The sequence below is a fragment of the Octopus sinensis genome, linkage group LG5 (assembly GCF_006345805.1).
Source record: "Octopus sinensis linkage group LG5, ASM634580v1, whole genome shotgun sequence".
NCBI classification, from domain to species: domain Eukaryota; kingdom Metazoa; phylum Mollusca; class Cephalopoda; order Octopoda; family Octopodidae; genus Octopus; species Octopus sinensis.
The window spans coordinates 63141961-63161992 of record NC_043001.1 but is presented as its reverse complement, the minus strand read 5'-3'; the positions used below and the strand labels follow the sequence as shown (position 1 = coordinate 63161992).

The 20032-nt window shown below is 37.2% G+C and overlaps 1 protein-coding gene across 1 annotated transcript in view; it reads left to right on the top strand.

Annotated features, from left to right (window-relative positions):
* The window catches only part of LOC115212050 (KRR1 small subunit processome component homolog), a 14830-nt gene extending 2524 nt beyond the window's left edge, over window positions 1–12306 (top strand). The window contains exons 2-7 of the mRNA XM_029780859.2: window positions 1069–1072; window positions 4022–4189; window positions 4658–4735; window positions 8099–8198; window positions 9111–9160; window positions 12027–12306. Of these exons, the coding sequence (XP_029636719.1) occupies window positions 4028–4189; window positions 4658–4735; window positions 8099–8198; window positions 9111–9160; window positions 12027–12041 (405 nt within the window). The 5' untranslated portion in view covers window positions 1069–1072; window positions 4022–4027 and the 3' untranslated portion in view covers window positions 12042–12306. The remainder of the gene's footprint in view (window positions 1–1068; window positions 1073–4021; window positions 4190–4657; window positions 4736–8098; window positions 8199–9110; window positions 9161–12026) is intronic.
* Window positions 12307–20032: the final 7726 nt, after the last annotated feature.

Below are 20032 nucleotides of genomic sequence, written 5' to 3'. Positions count from 1 at the left end.
CATATATATATTATACTATATATAATATAACACTATATATATATATACACATATATATATATATCCCATATATATATACACATATATATATATACACATAATATATATACACATATATATATATTATATACACATATATATATATATAACACATATATATATATACACCATATATATATTATATCACATATATATATATACTACATATATATATATATATACATTATATATATATATATATATATTATATATATATATATATATATGATATATATATATACAACACACAACATATTTACAGTAATCAATGTCAGTGCTTTTGTATTGGTGTATTCTGTTTCTGAAAAATACAAGAGAAAGAAAATTTATCCCCTTCCTCCTCCTCACACCTTTTTACTTTTCTAGTCACAGAAAATTGGGTCTTGCAGCACCATATCACTGATGGTAGCTCTTCCTCTCAGATTTGTATACACTGTAGCATACAAAATAAGTTCAGTTTTTATAGCAGAATATGCAACCAATACCAAGATCTATGGTTGTAGTTTTGACAGTCTAGTTTTGTTATACAACATTTAGTGAAATAGTGACTTGATTAGAACAATGTGTTACAATGATGTCTTACATACCAGAGTAAACTGTATGGCTGGAAAGAAATGAAGTGAGCATACTCTGCTGGATGAGTAATGTTGGAATGTATGAATGAGAGAGCACAGATGAGATTAAAGGAGTAAAATGGGAACAACTTATATTGGTTTTGAGGGCATTCGTTCACAATATGGTTAAGGGTTTCATTAACTCTATTACAGATTCAGCACAGTGAAGACACTTGTTCATTCTTAAGGATGACCCTCCAATTTGTGGCCAAAGTTTAGTCTTGCACTACCAGTATTGGACTCTTTGTTTCTTTTTTCCAGTGTTCCCTTCCTCAACTATTTTGCAGCAGCTTCAGTTGTGGCTACATGGAATTAATTGTATAGTCTCTTGTTGTGTGGTGTCCTTTTTGTACTTCTTGTTTTTTGCTTTTTTTTTCCCTGATTTCAGTCTGCTATCATCTCTAACTGCTCTTAGCAAGGTTTCCTCACTTGGTGGTAGATACATCAGCAGGTTCCCAAGTTCAGTATGCATGCAGTCTTCCATACTTGTCAGTCCCCTTCCTCCATTTCTTTCTTCATGTATAGGCAATCAGTGTCTGCATGTGGATGATGGATCCATGCATTGTTTGGAGCTTTCTTGTTTTCTCATCCAATTCCTTTAGTTCATCCTCATTCCAATGCCATACTGAATCACTGTGACTGCACATGAGTTTATTGCTGAAATTATGTTATTGGCATTCAAATTAGAATTCAATATTTTACTCAGTTGCCACAGCTACTCCATCTTGATATCATTTGAGAAAATCTGCACAGACTGGACCAGACTGTCCAATTCTGTCACACGTTTTGTGAACAACTTGAGATCATCTATGAATTGCAGGTGATTAAGCCTTCATTTACCACTTCTCAGATCATATTCAACTTTGTCTTCTTCAGTATTTCACTCAAAGGAATCATTCCCAGCACAAAATTTAGTGGGATACACTGTCCTCCTCCTTCTGCTGCTGCTGGTGGTGGTGGTGGTGGTGGTGGTGGTGGGGAGTAGGAGCTGGCAGAATTGTTAGCATGCCAGGCAAAAAGTTTGTGTTGAAATTCTGCCAAGGTCAACTTTGCTTTTCATGCTTTTGGGGTTGATAAATTAAGTACCAGTAAAACACTAGGATCGATCGATATAATCAACTGGTTCCCTCCCCCAAAATTTCAGGCCTTGTGCCTATAGTAGGATTATTATTATTATGAAGTAGTAGGAGAGGGAGGTGATGGTGGCAGTGTAGTGAACTGCTGGTATGAACTGCCAACTTTTTTGCATTGATTTCAGTATGTAAGAGAGTCCTAGCAAGACCACTGCAGTCTCTCTTTCAGAGCTTCCTTGCAGCTGGCAAACTTCCAAGAAAACTGAAGGAAGGTAAAATATGCCCTATTCATAAAGGAGGTAGCAGAGCGGAGGCCAAAAACTACAGACCTTTCTCTCTGACCTCACACATCAGCAAGGTCATGGAACGAATAGTCAGAAGGAAACTGATAACCTTCCTTGAAGAAAATTACTTGCTGCCTGACACCCAACATCGTTTCCGACCAGGAAGAAGCTGCTTAACTCAGCTCCTACAACACTATGACTGGGTGCTGAAACGACTGCTCAACCACTCAAATGTGGAAGTGATATATCTCGACTTTGCAAAGGCCTTTGATAAAGTCGATCATGGAATGATATGTCACAAACTGCAAGATCTTGGCATAGTTGGAAAATTGGGAGAATGGCTTCATGACTTTCTGAAGAATAGAAGTCAGGTGGTAGCAGCCAATAGTGAGCGGTGTTCCGCAGGGCACTGTTTTGAGACCACTACTGTTCATAATGGCCCTCTCAGACATGCCCTCAGCCACGCAGAGAGCCACAATCACAAGTTATGCAGATGATACAAAAGTTTCACAGGCAATACAGAACCCTGAAGACACTAAGCACCTGCAATGTGAGCTGGACAAATTATACAAGTGGGCTGAAAAGAATAGCATGCAGTTCAAAGCTGAAAAGTTTCAAGCTTTATGCTATCAGCATGCAAAACTGAATGCAATACCCAATGAATACACTGGACCCGGAGGGATTGCAATCCCAGAGGCACAATCAGTGCGTGACCTGGGTATTCACATGAGTGATGACGCGACCTTTCATGTACATGTTGCTAAACTGGCAATGAAATGTAGACGGCTGGCCGGATGGATTCTTAGGACCTTTAGAACAAGAAACCATGATGGTCCTCTGGAAGACACTTGTCCTAAGCCACTTTGACTATTGCTCTCAGCTATGGTCACCATCCAGTGTCAAGTTGATCACAGAACTTGAGGCAATCCAACGTAGCTACACAAAGAAGATAGCCTCTGTGCAGAATATAAGCTACTGGGAAAGACTCAAGAGATTAAAACTCTATTCTTTGGAGCGTAGGCGAGAAAGATATGCCACAATATATATCTGGAAGATCCTGGAAGGACTTGTCCCAAACTTTGGCATCGAGAGTCACACAAATGTCAGAACCGGGCGCCACTGCATGGTACCAAGGACTCCAAATTTGCCATCAAGATGTAGAACAAGATACTGTGATAGCCTGGGCTTCAGCTCACATTGCAGGCATTTAGTGTCCTCAGGGTTCTGTATTGTCTGTGAAACTTTTGTATCATCTGCATAACTTGTGATCGTGGCTCTCTGCGTGGCTGAGGGCATGTCTGAGAGGGCCATTATGAACAGTAGTGGTCCTAAAACAGTGCCCTGCGGAACACCGCTCAGTATTTGCGTGTTAATGGAAGTTAATTGGCTACTACCACCTGACTTCTATCTTTCAGAAAGTCATGAAGCCATTCTGCCAGTTTTCCAACTATGCTAAGATCACGCAGTTTGTGACATATCATTCCATGATCGACTTTATCAAAGGCCTTTGCAAAGTCGAGATATATCACTTGGTTATGTTGAGTCAACAGGAATGGTTGATTACATTGATGTCTGTATTTTATTGACCTTAAAAAGCAGATAACCTGGGTGGGAATTCAACTCAGAATGCATAGATACCTAACCAAATATCACATTTGGCTATTCTGATCTCTACCCATTGGTAGCTTATTGACATGGCTGTGCCCTTGAAAGTTTTTTTTTTTATTAAAATAATGATGATGATGATGCAATACCAACAACTTCAAACACAAAATCATGTCTGTTAAAAATGTAGAATTAGTAAATTATAAGTTTTTCAGACAATTAATTTCATCTTTAGAGATGAAATTTTTTTTTAAATATCAACATCACTATGTCTCAATCAGTTTAATTCCTGGATGTGTAGATAGTGCCAGACTAGATTTGAACCAGAAACCTTTACTTCTAAACTAACAGACATTTAAGCAGATTTACAGATTTAAAAGTTGATTATTTGTTTGTGATTATTCAGGCTTTAATGATCAAGAGAGAATTGGCTAAAGATGAGGCACTGAAAAATGAAGATTGGAGTCGTTTCTTGCCACAGATTAAAAAGAAACGGATTTCTAAGAAGAAAGCAACGGTCAAAAAAGTCAAGAAAGAATATACACCCTTCCCACCTCCAAGACCAGAGAGCAAGGTAAGAAATATTTGAATATTCTTCCTTTCATTGCTTCTTGAAAATGTTATAAGTTATTAGAAAAGACTGAATCCATTATTTCATATTTTTTCTTCTCTAGCACCAGATAGTGTTCTTGCATGGCCATACCACTGTTTGAACCCAATAAATGACCAAAATAACTTCATTTGTTTGAGATAATTTTTTCCTCTTGGCATAACCCTGTGAACTTATGAACAACTTTGTTAGTTGCATGCATATGTGTGCACACACATACACACACAATGACATGATTTTAACAATTTCATAGCTAATGAAGGAGCTTCTGTTTGGTCATTTGACCTGCTAAATCTCCTCAAATGATACATCCTACTCTCTTAAAAATGGAAGAAAGCATTTAATGATATAAGTCTGCTTGTTCACAATTGATTTGAGAATGAACATCAACAACAGTTTCATTTCATTCTTATTTATATAATTTAATTTCAGATTGACCAACAGTTAGCTTCAGGAGAATATTTCTTGAAAGAGTCTGAGAGAAAATCCCGGCAGAAGACAGAAATACAAGTAAGGAATAGGGTTTCTAGTTTTTATTTATATTTAAAACTTTTTTGTGTATTTTCTACTTCCATTACTAAATATTTATTCCAGTTTCTATGATATTAAGAATGATGCCGAGAGACTTTTCTCCATTCAGACAAAATATCGTTCTCTTGGCGATTCCTCTGAAATATTTACAATTATTTCTGATATTCTTAATGATAACTCCAGTAAGATAGATTTTACACGTGGTATATATTAGAGCCAAAAATGGTGCCTCTCGAAATAGTGTTTACTTGACCTACTAGAAAGAGCAGCTAAGCCTCCATTACACAACACTCAGTAATCTTAATAAAAGGAATAACACATTGGCTCATTATAGTCTTTGATACACTTTATCTACTAAAAAGGCAGGATTGTCATCATTAGAACGCCTTTGATCATATTCTTCAGGATCAGAGTTGATCTGGGGATAATTGATAAATGATAGATATGAACCAATAAAGGAGCCTAGATGTAGTAACTCAACCTCTAGAAATAGCAGTCACAACAACCTTGAATCATTCCCTACCATCTAAAAAAAAAAAGAGAAAGACACATTGGATAATGTAGTCCTTGATATACTGTAAGTGATAAAATAATGGGAGGATCATCATTAGAATAATTCTGATTAACAGGCTTACTGGGTCAGAGCTGATTTGGGGCTGAACAATAACATCATTTGCAATTAAGTAGTCATAGCTATTGAACATGCCCTTATCTAGAACACCAGGAAACACAGTATAAATGAATAAACTATGGATCCTGCAATCAAGTGATATCTTAATGTCTGTCATTTTTAATTAAAGCTATAAAAATATTGTTTTATCATCATCATTTTAATGTCCACTCTGGACATTACATGAGTCAGACAAAATATATTGTCATAGATTCTCTACAGCCAGATGCCCATCTTGTGATTCCTCACCTGTTTCCAAACATGTTAATATTTCCCCTAGTCCTTTGAACATGAATAGCTCAATGACCAGACATATTTTCACCAAAGACTGCAAACAAATGACACCACTTGTATGGCAGTGATGTTTGCTGACAATTATCATGCAGTATCAAGACAAGACATACACACACAGATTCAATATAGGTAGAATCAACAAAGAAGTGTTCCATCCAGTGGGAGATACATGGTGTATTTTATAAATATGCCTAGTTAAAGTATCATAAAAGCATGAAACTATTAGTAGTTCTTTCAGTTGCATATTAAATTGATATATATTGTCATCATCATTAATGTCCATTTTCCATGTTGGCATACACACACACACAAGGGTTGGCTAAAAAGTTTATAGACTGACAAAGATACTCTCATGGAATGTGACTGAATGATGTTTATTTTTCAACATAATCCCTCTTGCAGTCCATGCACTTCTTGCGTTAGTGTTGCAGTTCTTGGTGACAAAGCTTTCATCCTGCTGGTCAAAAAAGACATGCACATCAGTTCCAATCCACAGTCATGTGCAGAAGCCATTAAGACCAAGATCTTTTGTGCTGGAACATTGTCCTGATGAAACAGTTTTCCTGGACTTTTGGTCTTGATAGCCTTTTTTTAACTGCCTCAGCAAGTTGGCATTGTACTTTCCAATGATGGTGTGATTCTTTTGAAGATAGTCAATGAACACAATGCCTTTTGCATCCCAAAATGCAGAGGCCATCACCTTCCCTGCAGATGAAACGACCTTGGCCTTCTTTGTAGCAGGTGAGGAGTGGTGTTTCCACTGCATAGATTATCTCTTTGTCTCTGTCTCAAAGAGACGAACCCAACATTCATCCTGTGTTAGGAAACATTCAAGGAAACCAGCTGGATCTGCCTCAAACAATCATGAGATTTTTCTTGGAATTGATTAGTCTGGTGTGCTTTTGATCAGGTGTCAGAGGATTTGGCAGCCACCAGGCAGAAACCTTCATATTCTCAACCCTCTTACAAGATATGCTAATAGCATTGGTTATTTTATTTATAGTCAGTCACTATGTTGTGAACATGATCAATGTTTTCCTTGGTGGTAGCAGTTGCAGAACATCCAGACCTTGGGTCATCTTCAAGACCCTCCCTTCCCCTCCTAAATCCAGCTGCCCACTTTTGCACTGTTGATAAAGCTGGAGCATCATCCCTTAATGTAACAACTATTTCTCTGCAGGTACTTAACACCATGGAGCCCAATTTTGTCCATTTTCAAGAGAAGTCACTACTAGTTACTTTTTAAGTGTTCTTTGAACAGTCAGATGTCAGTTTAGCTGGAAAGAAACAATGTAGTTATTCATAAGAAGAGTTGAAATTAATGCATGCAGGATTTCACAATTCTAGTATCACTCCTTCATAGTCAGCCTATGAACTTATCAGCCTACCCTTGTATATACATGTGTATGTGTGTGTGCACGCATGCGCATGCACTTGTCTTCTTTCAGTTTTAATCTGGCAAGTCTATTCATAAGACTTTGGTCAACCCAGGGCTATAGCAAGACATATTTACTCAAGACTGAATTTGAAAACCACATGGTTGGGAAGCAAACTTCTTACCACACAGCCAAACCTGTTCTGACAATATTTCAATATTTTGTGTTTTTATTAATAAATTATCTTTTGTTTAATATCTTGAATACTATTTTATATTCTTTTCATTTCTGAAAACATGTTTTACATCATAAATCTGAAAAGGGTTTAATACTTTCTGTTTTTATTTTACTAATATTTTATATGATTTGAGTTAATCAAACCAACTTTAATTAAACTAGGTAATTATACAAATTTTAATTAAACAAGATGGTTATACAAACTTGACTACATTCCAAGGTAGGAAAGTAATTTGATAACATATCCTAATTCTTAAATCTTTTATATGTTAACTATAGTTTGACAGTGAGAGCAGGTGGCTTAGTGGTTAGGGTGTTGGCTGACAATCATAATATCATAGGTTCAATTTAGCCTAGGCAGTGTGTTGTGTCCTTGAGTAAGGTACTTTATTTCACATTTTCGAGTCTCCTAAGCTAAAAACGAAGACTAGCAAACTATTGGTATAGCTCTTACCCTCCAGCTGTTACATTCTGGATGTACCACTGAGTCAGGGTTAGGGTTATGTAAACACCTAGAACAATTCACAAGAACATCAAACATATTACTAATTCAGCTTCAATTCTGAGTGATGGCTATAGATTTACAGTTTTAGATATTCTGGTCAGATTTTAATGTTTTATTAGTGAAAGATTTGATGTAAGGCAGTTTGGTGTTTCTATGTTAGCTTTATAGGAAATATTTATAAAATACAACGATGGACAGGGAGAAGCAACTTCATTTTCTGGTATAAAGGTGAAAATTTTAAACATTTATTTCTTCTTCAGGCTAAAACACAAAAATCTATCTTGAAACAAAAGGAGAAGAGGAAGCAAGCTTATTTAGTTCCAAAAGAAGTGACTCAAAGATCCAGTAAGGTCAATAGTAGTGAGTATAAGATATTCTTTAAACTAAATTACTGTTTCTTTTCTAATTATTTGTTGTTAGTAATTATGTTTACAAGATAGATGACAAAATTTTAGCAAAATGTTGAAAGCTGGAGCACAAATTAATTAATCCTGAAACTTTGGAAAGTGATGAGAGCTGGAAGAAAGTCATCTAGATTGAGTCAGACCAGATTAGTGATGAGAGAGGTGGGGTTGCACAACTAATAGGTTTTGTTCAACTTTAATTAGCCTGTGGAAAGGAAGGAGCCAGGTCTATATCCACTGTAAGGGCTGGCTGTGAATGACAGACAGATCACTGTATTCTGGAAGGTGTTTATAAGCCATTTAAGAAACACGCAAAAACCATTAGATTCACTTCAACATTTAAATTTAATTTGTCAAAATATTTTCGTTGCTTTGAGACTGCGACCTGTTCACTGACAAAATTCCGAGATGCAGCACAGAATTTTGTCAATGAACAGGTCGCGGTCTCAAAGCGACGAAAATATTTTGACAAATTAAATTTAAATGTTGAAGTGAATGTAATCTATGTCATCATCATCATCACGTCTACTTTCCTATGCTTGCATGGGTCTGTCAAGAGAATGTTGGGGAAGAGTTTTCTACAGCCAGATGCCCTTCCTGATGCCAATAGTAATAATTTCATACATTAAAACAAAGCCCCAAATTTAAAGTAAGAGATATGACTGATTCATTTGACCTGGTATATAACCGATATTTATTTTATCAATTCCACATTTTTTCCAACAGTTTATGATAATTACCACTTACTATTCCACTACACAAGTAATAAGAATCATAATAATTTATAATAATAATAATATGAGACATGAGCTGAATAGCTGTGCTGCTTATGTACTACAACAATAATAACAACAATACTCTTTCACAGGTTCAGATGTCAATGTTGAAGCTTTGAAAGCAAAAGTGAAAAAAATTCAAGTAAACAACTTTTCTTACATTTTATTTTGTGTGTGAGTGCACGCACATGCTTGTAAAGTATTGAATCTGTTTAACCATTGACTAAAATGTATATTCACTTTCGAAAGTCAATCAGCTAAGAACTGACTTGAGTGTATTTAGTTTAATAGTACTGTCAGTCTACATGTGGTCACAGTTCTTTGATATAACTGGCAATTTTCATATCAGCAGAGTACCGTATATCTGATAGAACTATCTATCTAGACATCATCACAATTTTATGTTTGATGCAAGTGTCACTTGTCATATTAGAATATTAAATGTGTGATATCTAATAGAACTGTCAATCTTCATATCATAGTTTTGCATGTCTGGTAGAACTGTCAATCAACATGTGATAATGGGTCTATATATCTGATACATTAATCGATTTACATGTGATAACAGTTCTATATGTTTGTCAAGACTGTCAATCTGCATGTAATCACAATTAAATGAGTTTGATAGTGTTATGAATCCACACATGATCACAGTTCTACTAGTGATCACAGTTCTGTATGTCTAATATAACTGTTAATTTTCATCAGCACTGTACCATATGTCTGATAGAACAGTCTATCTATAAGTGAACGCAATTCTTAATGCCTGGTTGATCTGCCAATTTGCATGTGATCACATTTATGTATGCCTTGATAGAATTGTCAATCTTCATATCATCACAGTTCTATGTAATCACTATATCTGGTTGAACTGTCAATCAACACAGAGCTATATCTTTGACAGAATTATCATTTTGTATGCGATCACACTTCTATGTCTGAAGTAATCTAAATGTGATTGCATATGTCTGATAGAACTGTCAATCTCAGTAATCTGTGAGACCAAAGTCACAGCAGTGCTTTAAGATAACAATTGAAAAGAAAAATTACATTGGTTTATGTGAAGGCAATTTTAAAAGACATACAGACCACCAGTCTTCTTTCCAATACATTGACAAAAATAAAGCCACTAAGTTGGCTAGAAAAACCAACCAATTCCCTACAATTAAGTGGGGAATTGTGGAGAAAAGGGATCAGAGAGATGCAACTTATGCATAGCTGAAAGATCATCATCGTCGTCATTGTTTAATGTCTGCCTTCCATGCTGGCATGGGTTAGACAGTTTGACAGGAGCTGGCTAGGTAGAAGACTGCACCAGACTTCTGTTTCTGTTTTGGCAGGGTTTTTACAGCTGGATGCCCTTCCTAACACCAATCACCTCACAGAGTAGACTGAGTGCTTTTTATGTGACACCAGCACAGGTGAGGACCATTTGGCATGGTTTTTACAGCTGGATGCCCTTCCAAATGCCAATCATTTTACAATGTGGACTGGATGCTTTTTACATGGCACCAGCACTGGTGGGGTCACCTAGTAGCTTTTAAGACAAGGAATCTTTGACAGAAGAGGGTTCATTGGAGGACATAATCTTTTGTCAGATGATGAAAGGTTTGTGTATGACAGAGAGACAGAAGCAGTTGTCTTGTTGTAGGGGAGGTACATGGTTACCCAGCAGAGAGAGAGAAAGAAAGAAAGAGTTAACAAGAAAAAGGTCAGAAACAGATGTCCTGCTTTAAAGGAGATACTTGGTTACCTAGCTAGAGGGAAGAGCAAGGGAAGGAGAGAGAGAGAGAATGATCAAGAATGAAGGCAGAAATAGATGTGCTGTTGCAGAGGAGAAAGATGGTTACCTAGCCTGAGGGAAGAGCAAGGGAAAGAAAAAGAGACAGCAAGAGTGCAAGAGAGAGCAGGGGAGAGATGGTGAAGTGCCAGGGTAAATTCACAAGGAATGAGGATCAGAGCATAGATGGGATGGTAGAGTAAGGAAGAGAGAGAGAGATAAGTGGTGGCAAGTGCCAGGACATACCCTCAAAGTATGTGGGGTCATAATGTACATGGCAGGATATTGCCAAGAAGGTTTGAGTGGTGGGTTGGGAATGCAGTGACTGGTGAGAACCTGGGTATGAGTTGGGGAAGCAGCAATACAGTGAGCAAGGCAGTGAGGACGAATGGGGAGTGGGAGATAATCATAATGTATGAAGAGGGAATGTGAGGAAAAGAAAAGATGTAGTTTGGTTTGTTGCGTGAAAATTTTATTGTTATATGTGGGTGAGACACAATGCTTCTAGAATTCCACCACACAACTTAATTCCAGATTCAAAATTTTCAGCAAATGCAAGCACATGGACAAATTTCTTTTGTTGACCTCTCTGAATGAATTTCTGCAGTGAAAGGGGATGTAACTCTTACTTTTCTTTCTGTTTCCTTTTTTATTCACCCTTTGTCTTATTCCATTTTTGCATCAACTTTCTTGTTTTTATTTTGTCTTTTTCTTATGGTTTCTCATGTACCAGCATCTTGGTTTTCAAATAGAACTAATCATGTGCCTTGAACCTGAAGATTGCTTGGAGACACAATGTACATTATATAAATCTGTCTAATTATGGTGTCTCCATGGTAAGAAACTATCAATATTTTAATACTGTGTACATTAAATGACACACACACACACACGTTATCGTCATCATCATTTAACATACATTTTCCATGTTGGCATGGGTTGGATGGTTTGACAGGAGCTGGCCAGACTCCAATTGTCTGTTGTGGCATGGTTTCTATGACTGGATGCCTTTCCTAATGCCAACCACTTTACAGAGTGTGCTGGGTGCTTTTATGTGCCACTAACATGGGTGAGTTTACACAACACCAGCATGAGTGTATTGTATGTAGCATGTGCACCTATAAAGGACAAGCCTGTTTGTATGGATGACAGTGATTTTACTTAGCTTGACATGTTTATACCTGAACCATTTGCTTTAAATTCATGCTTTCAATTATTTCTGTTTCAGAAAAAGAAAACTTAAATCAGCAACATTTCTCAAGTCCTATAAAACCTGTCTGGTGGTGTGATCTTCTTACTAGAGTACCTGAACTGTCAATAATGACAGAGGGTGTTCTGCTAAACTTTATAACTACATTTTAGTTTGTATGTATGAATACTTGATTTTACCAATTGGAGCTATTATTGAAAAATGTACATGATGAATTTTGCTAATGAGAGTATGAGGATGTAAATAAATGTACCAAGTAACAGGAAAATAAGAAAATTAAAATCATTCCCCAAATTTTGTACATATTTGATTACTTTTGATACGTACTATATGTTGTAGTCAACAATTTGCTCATTATTCTACATTGTTATTTTCTACACCAAGTGGTCTACTTAATTTTACAAATGTTGAACATGTACTTGTATTCAAAACTACCAACATATTGCATACTTACACATGGGTACATGATTTTACAAACAGGTTATATACATTTTCTAAAGGTTTTCAAGGGATAGTAGGTTTAATTTATGTAAAAGCTGTGCCTTTACAAGATATTTGACACAAACCACGCAAAAGCTACAAATATACATAATAAGCACTATTGTTCACATTCAATGCAAAATATTTCTTGTACAGACATGAGGAGACACCAACGCATCTTAGTCTTCTGAATTTTCAGTCTAATTTCAAACTACTTCTATTTTTCAAATTAATTTCAGATTATTTCTGCTTAGGATGAGTGAAGAAGGATGCTTGAGCAAGGTCAGCTTTGGCAGATTCAAAAGCTTGGATGGCTGTAGTAGACAGCGTTATCAGTCTTTTTTTTCTGTTGATCTTTCAAGAGCTGGGCCAAAGGAAGCAACTTTTCCATGCAGTTAGGAATGAAACGATGATAATAATTAATTAAACCAATAAAATTTCTGAGCTGTTTTAAGGAAACTGGAGGAGGCAAGCATTTGATGGCTTCTGTTTTAGAGGGAAGTGGACGAATACCATCGGCGTCAATTCCAAACTGGTAGAATTGAATTCACACTTTTCCAGGCCAATCTTTACATCATAGGAATGTAGGCGCTTGAACAGTTGGGTTAAGTGTTGGTGGTGCTGGTCTGGAGTACCACTGGCGATTAGAAGGTTATCGATGTATGCGAAGACCTATCAACGACCTCATCAATGAACCTTTGGAATGTGCTGGCTGCATTACTAAGTCCAAATGGCAGAGACAAGAATTCAAACGCTCCAAAAGGCATGATGACAGCTGTCTTTCGAATGTCGTTGAGGTTGACAGGGATTTTATGGTACATATGTACCAAGTCAATTTTAGAAAATAAATCTTAACAGCCGTGCAGAGCAGACAAAAAATCCTGCACATGTGCATGTCTTGACGGGTCAGCTCTCCAATGGCCCGCAAGATTTCAGAGGATTGAGTGTTGTCTGAAGAAGAATGAGCCTGAGAGGAGGACAAGGAAGCACACTGAGGACATGTTACACAATAATAGGAAAATGGAATGCCATGAAGAACAAACTGGTTGAAATAAATGCCGTCAGCATCAGACTTTTTTTTTTGGCAGTAGCAGCGGATGAAAATAGAAGTCCTTGCTAACGGATAAAGAACAAAACATGGCCAACACATGGATAATCTGGATGGTTGAGAGAAAGAAACTCATACCTGGCATGTAGGAAAAATTTGTCATCCATGTGAACTCTGGAGAATATTCCAGATAATTTTTTTTTCCTTTTTACATGCAAGAAAAATATTCTCCTGGGATGCTGTGTCTCCAAAGGACCAAGTTGTAAATTCAGTTACAACACAAGGAAAAATGATTTTCACTTTCCCACTTGAAAATGGCACCAAAATTTTCTGGTGAAGAAGACAATATGGTGACAAGAGACATCAGTAGTATGTTCCTATGAAATGAGTGGCAATCTGGTTGCGTAGACAAAGTCACAAAGGACAAAAAGGAATACGTATTCACTGGTCAGAATTTGTCCGGGGTTCATCATTTTAGAAGGAAGTGCTGTCTGCTGCATCAGGTCACCATTTTAGATGTCTGTGTTCCACGTTGGGTCACCATTTTAGATGGATCCACAACCATAATACCAACACCATCTAAACATGACTCTCTTCTGAAGGCTGTAATATCATTTGACAGGAACATGGTATAAAGAATATATATGAAACAAGCTGTAACTTCAAATGTCTTTAATGCCGGCCGCACGTATATATAGAAGCCGAATGACAAATGGGAATGGTCGATGCAGGGAGGCCGTGATCCCCTGTGCGTTGCCTCCTGTCTGCTAGCTGGTGTGTGGTGTCAGAGCGACTAGATCACGTCTTTATGGTTTGATGGCTTGGCAAGAAAAGAGAAAGTCGTAAGGCCTAGTGTCAGAATCTCATGCTCTAGCGCCAATAAGCAAGTTTGTTCTAAACTTGCTGTCAAGGGAGAAAACTGCACCTATATCATCATCACCAGATTCCATTTTCTGTGTGTGTTATATGTATAGCATAACCACCATCAAGATTATTATCTCACTTTTTACATTCACTTTTACATGTGTCAGACAGAATTTGTTGAAACATTTTCTATAGAGAAATGCTTTTTCATCATCAGCCTTCACCTGTGTCAAGTACTAATATTTTCCCATGGCCAGGCTTGTTCTTGCAGAATATTGGAAATGAATGATGCTGTTTATATGACAGTGACACTTATTTACAACTATCACATGATGTCATACAAGAAGACATATGGATACACTCACATACACACATATATACAACAAGCTTCCTTTATTTTCTGTCTACCAAAATTACTCACAAAACATTGGTTTCTGCAGGGCTATAGTAGAAGGCACTTGCCCAAGTGCCATGCAGTGGTACTGAACCTGAAACCATGTGGTTAGAAAGCAAACTTTTTAACCATATGACCATATAAGTGTGTGTGTGTGTATGTCATCATCATCATCATCATCGTCGTTTAACGTCCGCTTTCCATGCTAGCATGGGTTGGACGGTTCAACTGGGGTCTGGGGAGCCCGAAGGCTGCACCAGGCCAGTCAGATCTGGCAGTGTTTCTGCAGCTGGATGCCCTTCCTAACGCCATATGTATATGTAAATATGGTAAGAATTTCAATGAGTAGTATAGCACACAATCAATTAGGAGTGTAAAGATACTATTATAATAAAAGCTCTGTGAAATACAACTGCCTAGGGTTTCCTGGCCAAAATATTAATTTAATTTGCTATTTATCAAGCTAGTTAAAAACAACAAATGGGTTTAGTAACTGCATTCAATGCAATTGTTAGAATGAGCACACCCATTTAGCAAAAGACAGAAACACAGGGGAGATAATTAACTTCACACTAAATATAACCAGTGCCTTATATAATATTTATCAGCATCTGCATCATCATTCTAGCATCTATTTCTCCATCTTTGAATGGTCAGATGAAATTTAATGAAGCAGATTTTCTATGGTTGGATGCCATTTCTATTACCAACCTTACTTATTTGTAAACAATGTAATATTTCCCCATAGTTAGGCAGGTTTTTGCAGAATTTTGGAAATGAATGAGATTCACAAACACACACACCTCAGATATTCAGCATGTATAATGAAGTATATATATATATACATGTGTGTATGAAATGTGGAATTGTTATGTTACTGCGCTTAACAGAATTGCTACAACAAAGAAAGAAATATAATTAGACCATAGATTTTATTTGCTAAGAAGTCACTGCCATGTTTCCTCCCTCTGCTACTTCCATCCTATATGATAACTATTTATACACACATTTGCACTACATAGAATCTACTACATCCCATGTATTTTTAACTGAGAGATACTTATACACTTCCTCTTTCTTTCGCTTCCCACCTTTCTCTCTCTCTTTCTTATTCCTTAATGTTCTTATATAACCAACCAGAATTAAATAGTTTTTAACAGAAATATTGAGAAGGTTAAATGATACATGTAACAAAAGTGTGATAGTGAAGATGTGGCTCAAGAGTGAGGGTGTAACAGGAAAAGGGTTACAGTGAGAAAGTATTAGCATGAGGAGCTTAAAGTGTGAGGATGTTACAGAGAGGAGTTTACAGTATGAGGATATCGATACGAAGGGTTTACAGTTTGAGGTTGTCATAGTAAAGTGGTTACAATGTGAGCGGGGTTACATTAAGAGTATCAGTGTAAAAGGTGAGAACGAGAGGTATTCTAAAGAATGAGTGACAATTTATGAAACTAGGCAAGACAATCTTTTATTTTTCTGTATGTAAACAGAATAACAAGATGTATTTCTATAGTCTGTGTATAGCTACATAATATGTTACACATATAAACAGATTGTTCAAAAAAAAAAGGTGTTAGTGAGGATGTGGCTCAAGAGTGAGGGTGTAACAGAGGGAAAGGGTTACAGTGAGAAAGTATTAACATGGGGAGCTGCAATCTAACTACTATTTGTAAAAATAGTAAAAAAAATATATATAGAGAGAGAGAGAAATTTAGAAAATTCTAGAGATGTGAGATAAAGCTAACAATTAAAATCCCTTAGATGGAAAAGTTGAACTCTGCTCAAGGGACTCAAACCCACATTTCAATAAATATAACAGATCTAATATTGTACCAAAGCAATCCTTTGAATTTCTCCATCCAATTTAGAAGCTTTGTTCTTATCTGCAAGAATTATATGCTATTTTTTATATATATATATGTTTATGTATATAATTAAGAGAAATAACCTCTATTAATTCAATAGTGAAAGACATCTATATTATATTCTAAAGAATGAGTGACAATTTATGAATGTATTTGTAAGTGTATAGAAAGCCATGTAAAGGGGTTCCTACCCCCTCGTAGAATGGTGTAAGAATTGAATGCGAGGTTGCCTTGAAAAGAGCCAGGTTATTGTTCTCATAATTGTAAGAATTTGATAGTCGTGGAAGGCGATGTAAAACGTTCGCAGGTGAATAGGGTCTCTTCGTTTTGCACGAACGGCAGCGGATGTGCTGTTACAAAACTTCATGCTGTGTTAAAAGAGAGTGGATTTCCTATGTAGGCAAGAGAGGAATGAAGCATGGGTAAGTAAATATGGGTCGTTTATAAAATATAGAACAATAGCATCTACTCACCATATGTCAGACCGGCAAGACTAGTGGTGCTGATTAGATGAATCACAATACAGTGGTGGAGATGTTTTCATTGATGGGCGTTTTGATTAAATTTGTTGTATAAAATGATCTGTTGCTTAGTTTCCAAAGTGTATGTTGCGATCATGTTTTAGCTTATGTAAACTTTAACAGTGAGAGTGTAGATGTAGGGGGTAGATGTGTCATGTACGTTGGATATAGAAGATGAGGCTGGTGGTTTGATGATGAATGGATAGAAATAGAGGTGAGCGAAGGACAGGTGTTGGTTAAGTGTGAATTAATGTCATGAAACGCCTAGAAACGTAAATGCCATCATAAAAGAGAGTCGTATGTAAGTGAAATACTAACGTGTTCGAAAATGATGAAACGTAGTAATCCTATAAAACCTTGTACACAATGTTTTTTGTTTTTCGTTGTGGAACGAATGCGAAAGCATCACTGTTGCTGCCGACACGCGAGCAGCCAACATAAAACTGACCATGAGAGAAACATGGCTCTCCCAAATGTATTCCCGCCACAGACAGTTTAATTGCGCTTTGTTAATTGACATGGCCTTACTGGGAACTGGGACCTCCGAAATATGAAAGGTAAGTCTGCTCCTGATGGGAAAAGATGCATCCTAGGTATGAGCACAACGTTGCCTTGACCGCACCCTGTGATAATGGTGGCCTCAATCAGATTGGGAGATAAGGACTTCAAAGGAATTGAGTACCTCTATTGGATAATTGATGACGTCCTCTGGGTCAGGAGTTGTATCGATAGACTTATTATATACATAGACATCCCCAGGAATGAGTTTTAGCATTTCATCATTAATATGGTAAAGTTTTATTCCTCGGGGCCAGAATAGCCCTTTGGCCAATCCAATCCATATTCTGATAATTAGCTTGTAGATCTGGGAATACTGCATCTCTGAGATCAGAAGGCGTGTTAACAATGGTACAAATGGAATTGATGGCAATATTACCATTTTCATCCCCTGGTATTTTGCCTTCGCCAAGTGCAAGGAGGGTGTGAGAAAATGCTGCTGATGTGATATCACGTCGCATATGAGCACGCATATTGGTGTGAAGTTTGAGAGTCTTCACCAGTGGCCACAATGTGGATGACTTAAGACATGCACTTACTGCATCAGCTCTAGTCCCTTTGGGAATAACTGGAAGTGTTTCTCGGAAGTCCCCTGAAAGAAGAAGTGTTATGCCTCCCATGGGAGCTGAAGAGTGGGCCATCGTGCATTCATCCCAAACGATAAGCTTGCATCGTCTAAAGACTTCTGCCTGATTGGAGCTGTTACTGATGTTGCAAGTTGGTGTCTCAGTCTTCGCTAAGTCAAGTGGGAGCTTGAAAGTAGAGTGAGCTGTCCTGCCGCCTGGCAACAAAGTAGCCGCAATTCCAGATGATGCCACAGCTAGGGCAATGCCTTGTGTTCGCCTAATCTCAGCCAATATTAATTTGTTGACAAAAGTTTTCCCAGTGCCCCCAGGAGCGTCCAGGAAAAAATCTCCCCAGCTTTGGCCCGGACTGAATTAACAAGGGAGTTGTAAGCGAACTTCTGTCGGCTATGTACTCGGCAAGCTCGTCAACATTAAAACATGTCTCACGCAGCAAATGTGAAGACAGAGTGTTTGTGCCTTCCCGGTTTGTTGAAGGTAGGCCATAGATCGGCAAGGCACTACCGCCCATATCGAGTACAGTATCTTCGATTTCAAGCAGCGCCCTGTTGTAAATGAGGTCAGTGTACCCGACCTCCATTGATGGATGTAGCGATTGAGCGTGAGGCAGGAAATCTTCAGACATATCATCTTTGTAGGTAAGCCATAAAGAGGCAGGATTAGCCAAGTCACACCATAGTAATAGAATAGCGAAAAGCGATCAGATTTTTTTAGCAGATTTTAATGAAACACCCTCCGCCATAGTGACGCCCCATTGTGAATCATCCTCCAAAAGTCGACGCCGGAAACAGGCTTCGCGGAAAGTATCACATAATACACCATCAACAGTTCTGATGTCATGAAAACTTTGTGGGCCTAAAACCTCATGGAGGAGAAGGCGCAGGTGAAAACACTCATGTTGGTTTGGAGGTACAAACATGGCAGCGTCAGAACCCTTGTTAACATATTTACATATATACTTGACAGTCAAGTCTATGTGAGCGTTAAAAATTTCATCAGAAATGGACAGTACGGCACTACCCACTTGATGACCCCGTAACGTTATAGTGCATCCACCATTGTCAGGGTGCCTTCTTCTGTACAGTGGGTACAGTGTTTATTGTTCTGTGCGTGTATGCAGCTCCCTAAAGTGGCTCCCTAATCAGTTGACAATGCTAACTCAGTTACATAGATGTATGTATGTATGTATGTATGCATCTATGTATTCATGTATGTATACAAGTAAATTTGATTATTTGCAATACACGTTATGTAAACATCAGTATCTATATAAATATATATATATACCTCAACTTTGCTTGTACAAGCATATATATATATGTGTCTATATATAAAAATATATATATATGTATATACATATATTTATATATATAGATACATATTTATGCTTGTACGTATGTATATATTTATTCATATATGTATTCATTTATGCATATATACATGTATGCATCCATGTTTGTAACTAGATATGTATGCATGTATTATTATTTACATATATACTAATGCATACATATATGCATGCATCTTTGCATAGTGTGTATGTTTGTTTGAATGCTTTTATGTCTATATACACGCTTTTTCAGTTGTATAAATGAAATGCTTAATACATGTATAAATGTTTGTCTGGATGGACAGTGAAAGCAAAGTAATCCGAGGAAAATGAGGAGGCGACAGGTGGGGCAGGAGACTGGGAGGGTTAGCCAGTTG